This window comes from Salvelinus alpinus, chromosome 24 (assembly GCF_045679555.1).
Source record: "Salvelinus alpinus chromosome 24, SLU_Salpinus.1, whole genome shotgun sequence".
In the NCBI taxonomy this organism is placed as follows: domain Eukaryota; kingdom Metazoa; phylum Chordata; class Actinopteri; order Salmoniformes; family Salmonidae; genus Salvelinus; species Salvelinus alpinus.
In genome coordinates, this window is record NC_092109.1 from 43,689,196 (window position 1) to 43,708,436 (window position 19,241).

The 19,241-nt window shown below is 45.1% G+C and overlaps 1 protein-coding gene across 2 annotated transcripts in view; it reads left to right on the plus strand.

Annotated features, from left to right (window-relative positions):
* Nucleotides 1–19,241, plus strand: part of ltn1 (listerin E3 ubiquitin protein ligase 1) — an 80,914-nt gene that overhangs the window by 19,871 nt on the left and 41,802 nt on the right. For both annotated transcript variants that reach the window (XM_071364974.1, XM_071364975.1), the window contains exons 16-24: nt 396–467; nt 3,810–3,977; nt 6,646–6,799; nt 7,220–7,370; nt 7,573–7,816; nt 8,196–8,352; nt 10,528–10,638; nt 14,367–14,494; nt 16,105–16,240. In XM_071364974.1, the coding sequence (XP_071221075.1) occupies nt 396–467; nt 3,810–3,977; nt 6,646–6,799; nt 7,220–7,370; nt 7,573–7,816; nt 8,196–8,352; nt 10,528–10,638; nt 14,367–14,494; nt 16,105–16,240 (1,321 nt within the window). The remainder of the gene's footprint in view (nt 1–395; nt 468–3,809; nt 3,978–6,645; nt 6,800–7,219; nt 7,371–7,572; nt 7,817–8,195; nt 8,353–10,527; nt 10,639–14,366; nt 14,495–16,104; nt 16,241–19,241) is intronic.

The window sequence follows — 19,241 nt, forward strand, 5'->3', positions numbered from 1 at the left end:
CAGGTATACATATTAACATCTGATCTTTTATAATTAACTCACGTGTATCAGTGTTTACATATCAGTTTCTACGTGTCCTTCAAAAGTAGCTAGAATTCCACATAGGCCCAACATAGGCTGTATCTCAATCAATAAATACAAAAAAATATATATATATTTTCTGGTGCTCCTAAATTTAATGTGGTGCTCCTAACTTTTTCAAGTTAGGTGTACCAGTGCTACCAATGGAAGAAGAAAAAAAATTATAATTTTGAGCCCTGTATATGTATTTTTTTATTTTTTTTACATTGTATTTCCTTAGGCGGTCCGGGAAAAAACATTTGGGTTGCTCCTTGAACTTCCTATGCTGGGAAAAAAAATCCTGATTATCCACCCCACTTTGTCTTTCTCCCCAGAGCCCCTGATAGGAGCTGTGTACGTGGAGAAGATGATAGCTAAGCTTCATGCTACCCTGTCGGCTGCTAAAGGTTTGTATGTTGGGCCCCTGTAGCTCCAATACATTCTCTTCATCCCGGAGGGCTGCGCTGTGGCTTGACCCTGTGCACCTCTCAGCTAATGTGTGTGTATGTTAAACGGGATGTAACGGTTCATTAAACCCACCGTTGGGTTCGGGTACAGCAGGAAAATTGAAATGCCCCGTGCACAACGTTCAACATTTCACAATGTTCCTGGCGTTGTCGATTGTGACATCATTCTCAATGTTCCTGGCGTTGTCGGTTGTGACGTCATTCTCAATGTTCCTGGCGTTGTCGGTTGTGACGTCATTCTCAATGTTCCTGGCGTTGTCGGTTGTGACATCATTCTCAATGTTCCTGGCGTTGTCGGTTGTGACATCATTCTCAATGTTCCTGGCGTTGTCGGTTGTGACGTCATTCTCAATGTTCCTGGCGTTGTCGGTTGTGACGTCATTCTCAATGTTCCTGGCGTTGGCGGTTGTGACGTCATTCTCAATGTTCCTGGCGTTGTCGGTTGTGACATCATTCTCAATGTTCCTGGCGTTGGCGGTTGTGACATCATTCTCAATGTTCCTGGCGTTGTCGGTTGTGACATCATTCTCAATGTTCCTGGCGTTGTCGGTTGTGACATCATTCTCAATGTTCCTGGCGTTGTCGGTTGTGACATCATTCTCAATGTTCCTGGCGTTGTCGGTTGTGACGTCATTCTCAATGTTCCTGGCGTTGTCGGTTGGGACATCATTCTCAATGTTCCTGGCGTTGTCGGTTGTGACGTCATTCTCAATGTTCCTGGCGTTGTCGGTTGGGACATCATTCTCAATGTTCCTGGCGTTGTCTATTTGACAGGATTGTTATGTTTCCACTCTGATGCTGCGTTTGTAACCATGTGGGAGGTGGGAATTTACCAGTTGTGAATACCAGTTGGATCCATTCATGTGATTGGAACTCGTTGAGAAAGGCCAATTTGTCTAATGGTGAACAAGCTGTGTCAACCATAAACTAAAAGTGAAGTTTATCATGCCTGTAAACAAATGATAGTTCAAAAACCACATTAATAGATTGTGTTTTATAATTCTTTTGGGGGGGGGGGATTGAACTGCTGTTATAGAGATCAGAGGTCACCATATGGGAGAAGTGGGTGCTTAGGATGATAGTCAGTTTCCCACTATTGTTTACCAGTTGGAGCGGCCGTTCAAATGAAATTTTCCCAGTCGTATCTGCTAACTTCCCACTGCTTGCTAAAGTGCCAGATGCACACTTGTGACTCTCAAGGGACTGTGTTTGTAGCACGGGACTTTCCCCACTCCGGGGGTAATGTAATGGGACTTTCCCCACTCCTGGGGTAATGTAATGGGGCTTTTCCCACTCCGGGGTAATGTAATGGGACATTTCCCACTCCGGGGTAATGTCATGGGACATTTCCCACTCCGGGGGTAATGTCATGGGACATTTCCCACTCCGGGGGTAATGTCATGGGACATTTCCCACTCCGGGGGTAATGTCATGGGACATTTCCCACTCCGGGGGTAATGTCATGGGACATTTCCCACTCCGGGGGTAATGTCATGGGACATTTCCCACTCCGGGGGTAATGTCATGGGACATTTCCCACTCCGGGGGTAATGTCATGGGACATTTCCCACTCCGGGGGTAATGTCATGGGACATTTCCCACTCCGGGGGTAATGAAATGGGACGTTTCCCACTCCGGGGGTAATGTAAAGTGCAACACATGGTGCATTGGAAAACAAGCAGAATACATACGCTACCTTGCCAAAAGTATGTGGATACCCCTTTGGCTATTTCAGCCACACCCGTTGCTGACAGGTATATAAATTTGAGCACAAAGCCATGCAATCTCCATAGACAAACATTGGCAGTAGAACAGTCTTACTAAAGAACTCAGTGACTTTCAACGTGGCACCGTCATAGGATGCCACCTTTCCAACAAGTCAGTTTTGTCAAATTTCTGCCCTGCTAGAGCTGCCCCCGGTCAAGTGTAAGTGCTGTTATTTTGAAAACGTCTAGGAGCAACAACGGCTCAGCCGTGAAGTGGTAGGCCACACAAGCTCACAGAACGGGACCTCTGAGTGCTGTAGCATGTGAAAATCATCTGTCCTAGGTTACAACACTCACTACAGAGTTCCAAACTGCCTCTGGAACCAACGTCAGCACAATAACTTTTCGTGGGTTTCCATGGCCGAGCAGCCGCACACAAGCCTAACATCACCATGCACAATGCCAAGCTTTGGCTGGAGTGGTTTGCTGTAACGAATGGACAATAAATATGTCCACTATTGAATTGTGTATTAAAGTATTATAACATATTGTAAAGCATTGTATTGTAGCTTATTATATTAGTATTGTATATCAACAGTATTCCATTGTATTGTAGCTTATTATATTAGTATTGTATATCAACAGTATTCCATTGTATTGTAGCTTATTATATTAGTATTGTATATCAACAGTATTCCATTGTATTGTAGTAGTATTGTACACTTAGGTAGGTACACCATCCCGTTCATCAAAATGGTTAGCTCCTACAGACAGTGAGTCACGTGGTCGCGGCTTGCTAAATAAAACAGGCATCAAGACATTCAGTTACTGTTCAGTTGAACGTTAGAATGGACAGAACTAGTGACCTAAGAGACAGCGTGGTATGATCGTTGGTGTCAGGCGCACCGGTTCCAGTGTCTCAGAAACGTCATCCTGGGCTTTTCAAGCACGACAGTATCAAGGGGTTTTCCCCCCGGAAAATGGCTCGACAAACATCCAGTCAACGGCAGTCCTGTGGGCGAAAACAGCTTGTTGACGAGAGGTCCAAGGACAAGGGAAAGAATCTCGCAAGCCAATCGGCGGGCCACAAACAGACCAATAACAGCGCGGTACAACAGTGGTGTGCAGAACGGCATCTCGGAACGCACAACTCGTCGGTCCTCGTCACGGATTGGCCGTTACAGCAGACGACCTCACGAGTTTCACTCCTATCAGATAAAAACAAGAAGAAGCGTCTCCAGTGGGCGCACGCGATCACCAACACTGGACAAATGTGAAGTGGATAAACATCGCCTGGTCTGACAAATCCCGGTTCCTGTTACGTCATGCTGATTTGGCGTAAGCAGCATGAGTCCATGGCCCCATCCTGTCTGTTGTCAACAGTACAGGCTGGTGGTGGTGGTGTTATGGTGTGGGAAATGTTTTCCTGGCACACGTTAGGTCCCTTGATACCAATTGAGCAACTTTTATATTCCCTGAGAATTCAGGCTGTTCTGGAGGCAAATGGGGGTCTGACCCGGTACTAGATGGGTGTACCTAATAAACTGTATATCAACATTATTGTATTGTATTGCAGGTCTGTCTGAGAGGGGTAACCTAGAGCCGCTGGTGTGTTTCATCTGTGACGTGGCCTCCACGTTCTTCACCTCCGTAACACACTGCCTCCTACTGGCCTCCGCTGAGGAGCTACTGCTCACTGTCTTCACACTCACCGCACAGGACCAGACACACACACACCTGTCAGGTAAGACACACGCTCACACACACACACAGGACCAGACACACACACACCTGTCAGGTAAGACACACGCTCACACACACAGGACCAGACACACACACCTGTCAGGTAAGACACACGCTCACACACACACACAGGACCAGACACACACACACCTGTCAGGTAAGACACACGCTCACACACACACACACACACACGGGGGACCAGACACTCAGTGTTTTCCATTAGCGTTGTCTAATCAGCCGGTTACATAACACATTTTCAACTTTATAAATGGAACTAGGCTTCTTTTCATTTAAAAGCCTTCTCTCGCTAGAATGAACGATATACATCTTCTAGCTATCTATTGATAGGACAGCTGCCTGTCAGTCATAAAGTCAGCGATGACAGGGAAGCTCACTCTGCTATCTGACCCACCTCCCGGTACTGTTTGTGTGGCTATGATTGGTTGCGGTCGAATTTCATTACATGGAAGAGGGGAGAGAGGGCATGCTCATGTATTTGCACGTCCCAACGATGAGTCTAAATCCACTTATTTTCTGTCACATTCATTTATTTTCTTTTGCGTGTTTCACATAGGGTTTCCTTGAAAAGCAAATCTTTCATAGGATGTCGGGGCTTGCCAGACAGTGACGCAAAAGTTTAGGGACTCTCGTCTTGTCAGTCAGTCTAGCCTACCGAATCGCATCGCTGAGAGAGACGTTTATTTGACTCGATAAATTGCATAGGTTCCTGGTAGGCCTAGGCTTTTTGTTTATTATCTGCAGATCAATGATGATAACATTTTGATGAAGATGATGGACCTTCACTGCAGGAACAATTAGGTAGTGGAGAGACTCATTCTGTTCCAAATAGGATCGTTAGGGCCCTCGGGTAATCCAGGCGTTAAAACGGAATTCAACAATATAAACAAAATGCATTGTCCTTAGTGGGGAATCAATTAAATGTATTTAACATTTTATTAATTAATCATGAGACATGAACAGAATGCATAAAAACTGGGAATAACTAAACTGAATTTTTGAAAGAAAACGGAATCAGGCAAAAATATATAGGGCACTACCTATGGATAATTTTAAATTAAGTTATGCTATGTCAAATCAGAAAGATATCATTCTTAAGACTGATTTAACCTTTAATAACATTTTCAAGATAAACGTAGGTTTGTTACTTAATTTTTCTGTTTTAATAAATGTTCAGTCCTCCTATTGACTGAGGTGAATGTTCAGTCTCCTATTGACTGAGGTGAATGTTCAGTCCTCCTATTGACTGAGGTGAATGTTCAGTCTCCTATTGACTGAGGTGAATGTTCAGTCTCCTATTGACTGAGGTGAATGTTCAGTCCTCCTATTGACTGAGGTGAATGTTCAGTCTCCTATTGACTGAGGTGAATGTTCAGTCCTCCTATGGACTGAGGTGAATGTTCAGTCCTCCTATGGACTGAGGTGAATGTTCAGTCTCCTATTGACTGAGGTGAATGTTAAGTCTCCTATTGACTGAGGTGAATGTTCAGTCTCCTATTGACTGAGGTGAATGTTCAGTCTCCTATTGACTGAGGTGAATGTTAAGTCTCCTATTGACTGAGGTGAATGTTCAGTCTCCTATTGACTGAGGTGAATGTTCAGTCTCCTATTGACTGAGGTGAATGTTCAGTCTCCTATTGACTGAGGTGAATGTTCAGTCTCCTATTGACTGAGGTGAATGTTCAGTCTCCTATTGACTGAGGTGAATGTTCAGTCTCCTATTGACTGAGGTGAATGTTCAGTCCTCCTATTGACTGAGGTGAATGTTCAGTCTCCTATTGACTGAGGTGAATGTTCAGTCTCCTATTGACTGAGGTGAATGTTCAGTCTCCTATTGACTGAGGTGAATGTTCAGTCCTCCTATTGACTGAGGTGAATGTTCAGTCTCCTATTGACTGAGGTGAATGTTCAGTCCTCCTATTGACTGAGGTGAATGTTCAGTCTCCTATTGACTGAGGTGAATGTTCAGTCTCCTATTGACTGAGGTGAATGTTCAGTCTCCTATTGACTGAGGTGAATGTTCAGTCCTCCTATTGACTGAGGTGAATGTTCAGTCTCCTATTGACTGAGGTGAATGTTCAGTCCTCCTATGGACTGAGGTGAATGTTCAGTCCTCCTATGGACTGAGGTGAATGTTCAGTCTCCTATTGACTGAGGTGAATGTTAAGTCTCCTATTGACTGAGGTGAATGTTCAGTCTCCTATTGACTGAGGTGAATGTTCAGTCTCCTATTGACTGAGGTGAATGTTAAGTCTCCTATTGACTGAGGTGAATGTTCAGTCTCCTATTGACTGAGGTGAATGTTCAGTCTCCTATTGACTGAGGTGAATATTCAGTCCTCCTATTGACTGAGGTGAATATTCAGTCCTCCTATTGACTGAGGTGAATGTTCAGTCCTCCTATTGACTGAGGTGAATGTTCAGTCTCCTATTGACTGAGGTGAATGTTAAGTCTCCTATTGACTGCAGGCTACAGTTATTTAATTGTGTAAATTAGCTTAATTTTTATCAAATGTAACCCCCTCCCCCATTTCTTTGCCATACCCTGAGTTCGGCTGAAATGCCCTGCACCTCTCAGGTACACACATGCACCTTAGATACACACACACCGGTTACATGCACACACGAACAGCTCTCTCTCTCTCCCCCCAGACTCCCTGCTGAAGAAGCTGAGTCAGGTGTGTCATGCCGGTGTCCTCTCTTTGGTCCATCACTCGGGGTCAGAGGTGAAGGAGGGCAGCTTCCTATACAGCGCTGCATTCTGGGTCAAAACCCAGCTGCTCACCTCCTCCCTGGGAGTCAAAAGGTAAACAACGTTTTTTTTTTATCTATGTGGTTCATTTTATGTTTTTCTATGTGCTTCTAGATGTTGGTCTGATGTTCCACGTGTTCGATCAGTCTGTAGGTGTTGGTTCTAGGTCTGATGTTCCACGTGTTCGATCAGTCTGTAGGTGTTGGTTCTAGGTCTGATGTTCCACGTGTTCGATCAGTCTGTAGGTGTTGGTTCTAGGTCTGATGTTCTATGTGTTGTTCTATCAGTCTGTAGGTGTTGGTTCTAGGTCTGATGTTCCACGTGTTCGATCAGTCTGTAGGTGTTGGTTCTAGGTCTGATGTTCTATGTGTTGTTCTATCAGTCTGTAGGTGTTGCTTCTAGGTCTGATGTTCTATGTGTTTGATCAGTCTGCAGGTGGTGGTTCTAGGTCTGATGTTCTATGTGTTTGATCAGTCTGCAGGTGTTGGTTCTAGCAGTCCAGAGACTAGCTGACACACTGAGATCTGTTGGTCAGCGAGGCTCCGCCCACCTCTCTCAGTTCCTCTCCTTCCTGACTCCCAGCCAATCAGAGTGGAGCAAAATCAGACAGGCCCTGCCCCCTCAGGTACGACCAGCCAATCACATTCCTAGATGTAACACAAACCAACTGACTCATTATGTGTCTTCACTGTAGACTACTATTGGTGGAATCTGCTGTCAACCTGATTGGAACAAAACCTTAAACGCTTGTTACCTCCTACCTCCCTTTCCTGGTCCTTCTCATATGTTGTCCCCCTCTCTCTCCCCTCTCTCTCCTCTCGTCTCAGTGGGTGAGGTCTCCCCTGCTGTCTGGACGGCTGAGGATGGTCTGTGACTACCCCTGTGTGGAGGTCTGGAGGGTCAGAGGCTCTAGCAGACTGCCTGCCCACCTGTGTGTGTGTGCCCTGCTGACCAGAGTGGTCTATGACACAGATATGACTGCTACTACTGGTACTGCTGTTGCTACGGCTGCAGTGTGTCCAGATGACCAGGAGGGGGCAGGAGACTACATGAAAGACTTCAAACACACAGGTGAGGGTTGAAATTCACTTCAGTTATTATCAGACAGTTCAGTTGACATTTGTTCTTTTCAAATCAGAACATTGAATTCAGGACATTGAATTCAGAACATTGAAATCAGGACATTCAATTCAGAACATTGAAATCAGAACATTGAATTCAGAACATTGAATTCAGAACATTGAATTCAGAACATTGAATTCAGAACATTCAATTCAGAACATTCAATTCAGAACATTGAAATCAGAACATTGAATTCAGAACATTCAACTCTCTCTCTGTCTCTGTCTCTCTCTCTGTCTCTCTCTCTGTCTCTCTCTCTGTCTCTCTCTCTGTCTCTGTCTCTGTCTCTCTCTCTCTCTTTGTGTCTCTCTCTCTCTCTCTTCCTCAGTTTGTGAGCTGCTGTATGCAGTGCAGTGGTGCAGGGAGATGGACTATAGTCCTGCTCTAGTAACAGAGTACTACACTATGTTGAAGGACTGGGACCTAACAGAGCGTATAGACAACCAAGGACCAGCCACTGATATACTGGACACACTCTACAGCAGGTAAACATGTGTAACTATCCTATAGTATAGATGCAGGTAAACATGTGTAACTATCCTATAGTATAGATACACTCTACAGCAGGTAAACATGTGTAACTATCCTATAGTATAGATACACTCTACAGCAGGTAAACATGTGTAACTATCCTATAGTATAGATGCAGGTAAACATGTGTAACTATCCTATAGTATAGATACACTCTACAGCAGGTAAACATGTGTAACTATCCTATAGTATAGATACACTCTACAGCAGGTAAACATGTGTAACTATCCTATAGTATAGATACACTCTACAGCAGGTAAACATGTGTAACTATCCTATAGTATAGATGCAGGTAAACATGTGTAACTATCCTATAGTATAGATACACTCTACAGCAGGTAAACATGTGTAACTATCCTATAGTATAGATACACTCTACAGCAGGTAAACATGTGTAACTATCCTATAGTATAGATACACTCTACAGCAGGTAAACATGTGTAACTATCCTATAGTATAGATACACTCTACAGCAGGTAAACATGTGTAACTATCCTATAGTATAGATACACTCTACAGCAGGTAAACATGTGTAACTATCCTATAGTATAGATACACTCTACAGCAGGTAAACATGTGTAACTATCCTATAGTATAGATACACTCTACAGCAGGTAAACATGGGGGTGATGTCTGGTAAAGTTGCTCACAGATTTTTATTTTCTCTCCAAAAACCCATCACCTGGTGATATTAGTGGGGGTGTGGCTTAAGGCATATTCATTCTACAGTCTTTTATGTGAGTTTCGGGAGTGAGGTCAAAAGAGGGGACAGAATTTTTTCTGTGAAAGATGTTTAAAAACTAAAATGGTAATTAGATCCGTATCATTTAATGACTCTACAGAACTACAGATGTTCTGTTGAAATAACAGGACTGTGGTCTCTGACTCTATCCAACCCTTTGTCCTTATCGTACCTGTCACCTCAGATCACTAGAGGAGGGGGGACTGTGGTCTCTATCCAACCCTTTGTCCTTATCGTACCTGTCACCTCAGATCACTAGAGGAGGGGGGACTGTGGTCTCTATCCAACCCTTTGTCCTTATTGTACCTGTCACCTCAGATCACTAGAGGAGGGGGGACTGTGGTCTCTATCCAACCCTTTGTCCTTATCGTACCTGTCACCTCAGATCACTAGAGGAGGGGGGACTGTGGTCTCTATCCAACCCTTTGTCCTTATTGTACCTGTCACCTCAGATCACTAGAGGAGGGGGGACTGTGGTCTCTATCCAACCCTTTGTCCTTATCGTACCTGTCACCTCAGATCACTAGAGGAGGGGGGACTGTGGTCTCTATCCAACCCTTTGTCCTTATCGTACCTGTCACCTCAGATCACTAGAGGAGGGGGGACTGTGGTCTCTATCCAACCCTTTGTCCTTATTGTACCTGTCACCTCAGATCACTAGAGGAGGGGGGACTGTGGTCTCTATCCAACCCTTTGTCCTTATTGTACCTGTCACCTCAGATCACTAGAGGGGGGACTGTGGTCTCTATCCAACCCTTTGTCCTTATTGTACCTGTCACCTCAGATCACTAGAGGAGGGGGGACTGTGGTCTCTATCCAACCCTTTGTCCTTATTGTACCTGTCACCTCAGATCACTAGAGGAGGGGGGACTGTGGTCTCTATCCAACCCTTTGTCCTTATTGTACCTGTCACCTCAGATCACTATAGGAGGGGGGACTGTGGTCTCTATCCAACCCTTTGTCCTTATTGTACCTGTCACCTCAGATCACTAGAGGGGGGACTGTGGTCTCTATCCAACCCTTTGTCCTTATTGTACCTGTCACCTCAGATCACTAGAGGAGGGGGGACTGTGGTCTCTATCCAACCCTTTGTCCTTATTGTACCTGTCACCTCAGATCACTAGAGGGGGGGGGACTGTGGTCTCTATCCAACCCTTTGTCCTTATTGTACCTGTCACCTCAGATCACTAGAGGGGGGGGGGACTGTGGTCTCTATCCAACCCTTTGTCCTTATTGTACCTGTCACCTCAGATCACTAGAGGGGGGGGGACTGTGGTCTCTATCCAACCCTTTGTCCTTATTGTACCTGTCACCTCAGATCACTAGAGGGGGGGGGGGACTGTGGTCTCTATCCAACCCTTTGTCCTTATTGTACCTGTCACCTCAGATCACTAGAGGAGGGGGGACTGTGGTCGCTGACTCTACAGAACTACATACACACCAACCACGTGGCTGAAACAGCTGGCACCATCAACACACTCTGTGGCAGCCCAGACAGGTAAGATATCAGTACCACTTTAACCCTGACAGGTAAGATATCAGTACTACTTTAACCCTGACAGGTCAGATATCAGTACTACTTTAACCCAGACAGGTAAGATATCAGTACTACTTTAACCCTGACAGGTAAGATATCAGTACTACTTCAACCCTGACAGGTCAGATATCAGTACCACTTTAACCCTGACAGGTAAGATATCAGTACTACTTTAACCCTGACAGGTCAGATATCAGTACTACTTTAACCTTGACAGGTCAGATATCAGTACTACTTTAACCCTGACAGGTAAGATATCAGTACTACTTTAACCCTGACAGGTCAGATATCAGTACTACTTTAACCTTGACAGGTCAGATATCAGTACTACTTTAACCCTGACAGGTCAGATATCAGTACTACTTTAACCCTGACAGGTCAGATATCAGTACTACTTTAACCCAGACAGGTCAGATATCAGTACCTCTTTAACCCTGACAGGTAAGATATCAGTACCACTTTAACCCTGACAGGTCATATATCAGTACTACTTTAACCCTGACAGGTCAGATATCAGTACTACTTTAACCCTGACAGGTCAGATATCAGTACTACTTTAACCCTGACAGGTCAGATATCAGTACTACTTTAACCCTGACAGGTCAGATATCAGTACTACTTTAACCCTGACAGGTCATATATCAGTACCACTTTAACCCTGACAGGTCAGATATCAGTACTACTTTAACCCTGACAGGTCAGATATCAGTACTACTTTAACCCTGACAGGTCAGATATCAGTACTACTTTAACCCTGACAGGTCAGATATCAGTACTACTTTAACCCTGACAGGTCAGATATCAGTACTACTTTAACCCTGACAGGTCAGATATCAGTACTACTTTAACCCAGACAGGTCAGATATCAGTACCACTTTAACCCTGACAGGTCAGATATCAGTACTACTTTAACCCTGACAGGTCATATATCAGTACCACTTTAACCCTGACAGGTCAGATATCAGTACTACTTTAACCCTGACAGGTCAGATATCAGTACTACTTTAACCCTGACAGGTCAGATATCAGTACTACTTTAACCCTGACAGGTCAGATATCAGTACTACTTTAACCCTGACAGGTCAGATATCAGTACTACTTTAACCCTGACAGGTCAGATATCAGTACTACTTTAACCCTGACAGGTCAGATATCAGTACTACTTTAACCCTGACAGGTCAGATATCAGTACTACTTTAACCCTGACAGGTCAGATATCAGTACCACTTTAACCCTGACAGGTAAGATATCAGTACCACTTTAACCCTGACAGGTCAGATATCAGTACTACTTTAACCCTGACAGGTCAGATATCAGTACCACTTTAACCCTGACAGGTCAGATATCAGTACCTCTTTAACCCTGACAGGTCAGATATCAGTACTACTTTAACCCTGACAGGTCAGATATCAGTACCACTTTAACCCTGACAGGTCAGATATCAGTACCACTTTAACCCTGATGAGTGAGATAAGATATGTGTACTTTATTCAATGTTAGGTTTCATAATTGATAAACTATGTGATATGCCAGCTGTCAGTCATTTTCTTTCAAACTCATGTGATGGAATGCTAGGTTTGGAATGCTAGGTTTAGAAAGCTAGGTTTAGAAAGCTAGGTTTGGAACGCTAGGTTTGGAACGCTAGGTTTGGAACGCTAGGTTTGGAACGCTGGGCTTGGACCTCTAGGTTTGGAACGCTAGGCTTGGACCTCTAGGTTTGGAACGCTAGGCTTGGACCTCTATTTTTGGAACGCTAGGTTTGGAACGCTGGGCTTGGACCTCTAGGTTTGGAACGCTAGGCTTGGACCTCTAGGTTTGGAACGCTAGGCTTGGACCTCTAGGTTTGGAACGCTAGGTTTGGAACGCTGGGCTTGGACCTCTAGGTTTGGAACGCTGGGCTTGGACCTCTAGGTTTGGAACGCTAGGCTTGGACCTCTATTTTTGGACCGCTAGGCTTGGAACGCTAGGTTTGGAACGCTAGGCTTGGAACGCTAGGCTTGGAACGCTAGGTTTGGAACGCTAGGTTTGGGACGCTAGGCTTGGAACGCTAGACGTGGAACGCTAATCGTGGAACGCTAGGCTTGGAACGCTAGGTTTGGAACGCTAGGCTTGGAAAGCTAGGTTTGGAACGCTAGGCTTGGAAAGCTAGGTTTGGAACGCTAGACTTGGAACGCTAGGCTTGGAACGCTAGGTTTGGAACGTTAGGTTTGGAACGCTAGGTTTGGAACGCTAGGCTTGGAGCGCTAGGTTTGGAACGCTAGGCTAGGAACGCTAGGCTTGGAACGCTAGGCTTGGAACGCTAGGCTTGGACCTCTAGGTTTGGAACGCTAGGCTTGGAGCGCTAGGTTTGGAACGCTAGGCTAGGAACGCTAGGCTTGGAACGCTAGGCTTGGAACGCTAGGTTTGGAACGTTAGGTTTGGAACGCTAGGTTTGGAACGCTAGGCTTGGAGCGCTAGGTTTGGAACGCTAGGCTAGGAACGCTAGGCTTGGAACGCTAGGCTAGGAACGCTAGGCTTGGAACGCTAGGCTTGGAACGCTAGGCTTGGACCTCTAGGTTTGGAACGCTAGGTTTGGAACGCTAGGCTTGGAACGCTAGGCTTGGAACGCTAGGTTTGGAACGCTAGGCTTGGAACGCTAGGTTTGGAACGCTAGGCTTGGACCGCTAGGTTTGGAACACTAGGCTTGGACCGCTAGGTTTGGAACACTAGGCTTGGAACGCTAGGTTTGGAACGCTAGGCTTGGAACGCTAGGCTTGGAACGCTAGGTTTGGAACGCTAGGCTTGGAACGCTAGGCTTGGAACGCTAGGTTTGGACCGCTAGGCTTGGAAAGCTAGGTTTGGAACGCTAGGCTTGGAACGCTAGGCTTGGAACGCTAGGCTTGGAACGCTAGGTTTGGAACGCTAGGCTTGGAACGCTAGGTTTGGAACACTAGGCTTGGAACGCTAGGTTTGGAACACTAGGCTTGGAACGCTAGGTTTGGAACACTAGGCTTGGAACGCTAGGTTTGGAACGCTAGGCTTGGAACGCTAGGTTTGGAACACTAGGCTTGGAACGCTAGGTTTGGAACGCTAGGTTTGGAACACTAGGCTTGGAACGCTAGGTTTGGAACACTAGGCTTGGAACGCTAGGTTTGGAACGCTAGGTTTGGAACACTAGGCTTGGAACGCTAGGTTTGGAACGCTAGGTTTGGAACACTAGGCTTGGAACGCTAGGTTTGGAACACTAGGCTTGGAACGCTAGGTTTGGAACACTAGGCTTGGAACGCTAGGCTTGGAACGCTAGGTTTGGAACGCTAGGTTTGGAACACTAGGCTTGGAACGCTAGGTTTGGAACACTAGGCTTGGAACGCTAGGTTTGGAACACTAGGCTTGGAACGCTAGGTTTGGAACAGGCCTGTTCTCCTTTCATTCAAGGAAACGGTCAGGTTTGCAGAGAGCACTAAGAATGGTTCTAATGTCTGTTTCTCTTTCTGTGTGTGTGTCTCTGTGTGTGTGTCTCTGTGTGTGTGTGTCTCTGTGTGTGTGTGTCTCTGTGTGTGTGTGTCTCTGTGTGTCTCTGTGTGTGTGTGTCTCTGTGTGTGTGTGTCTCTGTGTGTGTGTGTGTGTCTGTGTGTGTGTGTGTGTATCTGTGTGTGTGTGTGTGTGTGTGTCTCTGTGTGTGTGTGTCTCTGTGTGTGTGTATGTGTCAGTCTGTTCCCCCTGTCAGAGAGCAGGCTCAGTACTCTACAGGTGCTGTGTCCCTATCTGACCACAGAGGAGAGAGAACGTCTCATTTCCCTGGCTGCCGCTGGCATACTCAACTGGCAAGAGGACCCCAGTAAGAACAAACATAGATACTCTCACACACACAGACGCTTCAGTGTCTGTTCACTATTTTTTCTCTCACTGACCAGAAAAGAATTTCTACTGGCCCTGACATGGTGTCGTTAAAATGCATTGGTGTCATGCAGAAGCCTGTAGGTTGGCATGCTTTCTCTCTATATTGAACACATTTCACTGCACATATCTGGTGTATGTGACAATAAAACATGATTTAATTTGATTCAGTAGTAGGCTACATTTGGTTATTATACAAAAAAACTAAAATATAAATGCAACATGCAACAACTTTAAACATTTTACTGAGTTACAGTTCATATCAGGAAATCAGTCAATTTAAATTAATTAATTAAACCCTAATCTATTGATTTGACTGGCTAGAATATTTTTATTTAATTTTTTTCATCTACACTGTTTGAAGTGGATTTAACAGGTGACATCAATAAGGGATCATAGCTTTCACCTGGATTCACCTGGTCAGTCTATGTCATGGAAAGAGCAGGTGTTCTTAATGTTTTGTCCACTCAGTGTATAGGCTATTCATCAAAGTAGCCTATTTTGCGTTGATGAACAAATATAATCTCAGGGACTGTTCAAACAGTAAACCAAACAACGAGATTCTCCCTGAAAAGGCATTTTGTTTAGCAGTAATAACTAGTGATTACAGGCTGTTGTTAAATGGTAGAACCTACTGTAATAACTAGTGATTACAGGCTGTTGTTAAATGGTAGAACCTACTGTAATAACTAGTGATTACAGGCTGTTGTGAAATGGTAGAACCTACAGTAATAACTAGTGATTACAGGCTGTTGTGAAATGGTAGAACCTACTGTAATAACTAGTGATTACAGGCTGTTGTTAAATGGTAGAACCTACTGTAATAACTAGTGATTACAGGCTGTTGTGAAATGGTAGAACCTACTGTAATAACTAGTGATTACAGGCTGTTGTTAAATGGTAGAACCTACTGTAATAACTAGTGATTACAGGCTGTTGTGAAATGGTAGAACCTACTGTAATAACTAGTGATTACAGGCTGTTGTTAAATGGTAGAACCTACTGTAATAACTAGTGATTACAGGCTGTTGTTAAATGGTAGAACCTACTGTAATAACTAGTGATTACAGGCTGTTGTGAAATGGTAGAACCTACTGTAATAACTAGTGATTACAGGCTGTTGTTAAATGGTAGAACCTACTGTAATAACTAGTGATTACAGGCTGTTGTTAAATGGTAGAACCTACTGTAATAACTAGTGATTACAGGCTGTTGTTAAATGGTAGAACCTACTGTAATAACTAGTGATTACAGGCTGTTGTGAAATGGTATAACCTACTGTAATAACTAGTGATTACAGGCTGTTGTTAAATGGTAGAACCTACTGTAATAACTAGTGATTACAGGCTGTTGTTAAATGGTAGAACCTACTGTAATAACTAGTGATTACAGGCTGTTGTGAAATGCTTGAACCCACTGTAACCAGCTAGTTAGCCGTGTGCTTTTCTTCATTCGTGACCAAAACACGTTCTATTTTTCAGTAGATATGGGAATGAATACACGGAGCAGGATATCAAAGTGGGGGAGTGTGTAATCTCTGTGGTCCTCTAGGTGTGTGTGGGTGTGTGTCGGTGCTGTTGTGCTGTCTCAAGGCCTCTACACCAGTGCAGGAGGAGATGCTAACAGCTGTACTGGCCACCATGATGGAATGGAGAAACAGCAAAGAAGACTGGTTTCTATTCAGCAGGTAGGAGGGAGCATGGCTGTCTGTCTGGCTGGCTGCCTGTCTGTCTCCCTGGCTGGCTAGCTGAATCTGTCTGGCTTGGTCCGTCTTTCTGCCTGTCTGTCTGGCTTGGTCCGTCTTTCTGCCTGTCTGTCTGTCTGCCTGGCTGGCTAGCTGAATCTGTCTGGCTTGGTCTGTCTTTCTGCCTGGCTGGCAAGCTGAATCTGTCTGGCTTGGTCTGTCTTTCTGCCTGGCTGGCTAGCTGAATCTGTCTGGCTTGGTCTGTCTTTCTGCCTGTTTGTCTGTCGCTCTGTCAGTTTTTTAAATTTTATTTATGTTTTCGTTAGGGACCAGGTACAACATCCCATTGCACCAAATTTAGCGAGATAGCTATTTTTTTAAATCTTTCTTTCTGTCCGTCTCTCTGTCTGTCTCCCTGGCTCGTCATTGTCTGGCTGGCTCGTCTGTCTGTCTCTGTCTCCCTGGCTCGTCATTGTCTGGCTGGCTCGTCTGTCTGTCTCTGTCTCCCTGGCTCGTCATTGTCTGGCTGGCTCGTCTGTCTGTCTCTGTCTCCCTGGCTCGTCATTGTCTGGCTGGCTCTGTCTGGCTGGCTCGTCATTGTCTGGCTGGCTCGTCTGTCTCTGCCTGGCTGGCTGGATCTGTCTGCCTGGCTCGTCATTGTCTGGCTGGCTCGTCTGTCTCTGCCTGGCTGGCTGGATCTGTCTGCCTGGCTCGTCATTTGTCTGGCTCGTCTGTCTGTCTCTGTCTAGCTGTCTGTCTCTGTCATGTTGTGCTCTTCCCTCTCTGTCTCCATTTCTCTCTCTCTGATATGATGCACAGCAGCCATTTAGTGATAGAAAGCTCACCAAGTTGAAATGGAGTGACCTCTTTAATGTCTCTGTTTCCAGTGACCTGTTAAAACCCTTTACCCTCTGTGTTCCGGTGGTCTGTTAAAACCCTTTACCCTCTGTGTTCCGGTGGTCTGTTAAAACCCTTTACCCTCTGTGTTCCAGTGGTCTGTTAAAACCCTTTACCCTCTGTGTTCCAGTGGTCTGTTAACCCTTTACCCTCTGTGTTCCAGTGGTCTGTTAAAACCCTTTACCCTCTGTGTTCCAGTGGTCTGTTAAAACCCTTTACCCTCTGTGTTCCAGTGGTCTGTTTAAACCCTTTACCCTCTGTGTTCCAGTGACCTGTTAAAACCCTTTACCCTCTGTGTTCCAGCTGTCTGTTAAAACCCTTTACCCTCTGTGTTCCGGTGGTCTGTTAAAACCCTTTACCCTCTGTGTTCCAGTGACCTGTTAAAACCCTTTACCCTCTGTGTTCCAGTGGTCTGTTAACCCTTTACCCTCTGTGTTCCAGTGGTCTGTTAAAACCCTTTACCCTCTGTGTTCCAGTGGTCTGTTAAAACCCTTTACCCTCTGTGTTCCAGTGGTCTGTTAAAACCCTTTACCCTCTGTGTTCCAGTGGTCTGTTAAAACCCTTTACCCTCTGTGTTCCAGTGGTCTGTTAAAACCCTTTACCCTCTGTGTTCCAGTGGTCTGTTAAAACCCTTTACCCTCTGTGTTCCAGTGGTCTGTTAAAACCCTTTACCCTCTGTGTTCCAGTGGTCTGTTAAAACCCTTTACCCTCTGTGTTCCAGTGGTCTGTTAAAACCCTTTACCCTCTGTGTTCCAGTGGTCTGTTAAAACCCTTTACCCTCTGTGTTCCGGTGACCTGTTAAAACCCTTTACCCTCTGTGTTCCAGTGGTCTGTTAAAACCCTTTACCCTCTGTGTTCCAGTGGTCTGTTAAAACCCTTTACCCTCTGTGTTCCAGTGGTCTGTTAAAACCCTTTACCCTCTGTGTTCCAGTGGTCTGTTAAAACCCTTTACCCTCTGTGTTCCAGTGGTCTGTTAAAACCCTTTACCCTCTGTGTTCCAGTGGTCTGTTAAAACCCTTTACCCTCTGTGTTCCAGTGGTCTGTTAAAACCCTTTACCCTCTGTGTTCCAGTGGTCTGTTAAAACCCTTTACCCTCTGTGTTCCAGTGGTCTGTTAAAACCCTTTACCCTCTGTGTTCCAGTGGTCTGTTAAAACCCTTTACCCTCTGTGTTCCAGTGGTCTGTTAAAACCCTTTACCCTCTGTGTTCCAGTGGTCTGTTAAAACCCTTTACCCTCTGTGTTCCAGTGGTCTGTTAAAACCCTTTACCCTCTGTGTTCCAGTGGTCTGTTAAAACCCTTTACCCTCTGTGTTCCGGTGACCTGTTAAAACCCTTTACCCTCTGTGTTCCAGTGGTCTGTTAAAACCCTTTACCCTCTGTGTTCCAGTGGTCTGTTAAAACCCTTTACCCTCTGTGTTCCAGTGGTCTGTTAAAACCCTTTACCCTCTGTGTTCCAGTGGTCTGTTAAAACCCTTTACCCTCTGTGTTCCAGTGGTCTGTTAAAACCCTTTACCCTCTGTGTTCCAGTGGTCTGTTAAAACCCTTTACCCTCTGTGTTCCAGTGGTCTGTTAAAACCCTTTACCCTCTGTGTTCCAGTGGTCTGTTAAAACCCGTTACCCTCTGTGTTCCAGTGATCTGTTAAAACCCTTTACCCTCTGTGTTCCAGTGGTCTGTTAAAACCCTTTACCCTCTGTGTTCCAGTGGTCTGTTAAAACCCTTTACCCTCTGTGTTCCAGTGGTCTGTTAAAACCCTTTACCCTCTGTGTTCCAGTGGTCTGTTAAAACCCTTTACCCTCTGTGTTCCAGTGGTCTGTTAAAACCCTTTACCCTATGTGTTCCATTGACCTGTTAAAACCCTTTACCCTCTGTGTTCCAGTGGTCTGTTAAAACCCTTTACCCTCTGTGTTCCAGTGGTCTGTTAAAACCCTTTACCCTCTGTGTTCCAGTGGTCTGTTAAAACCCTTTACCCTCTGTGTTCCAGTGGCCTGTTAAAACCCTTTACCCTCTGTGTTCCAGTGACCTGTTAAAACCCTTTACCCTCTGTGTTCCAGTGACCTGTTAAAACCCTTTACCCTCTGTGTTCCAGTGGCCTGTTAAAACCCTTTAC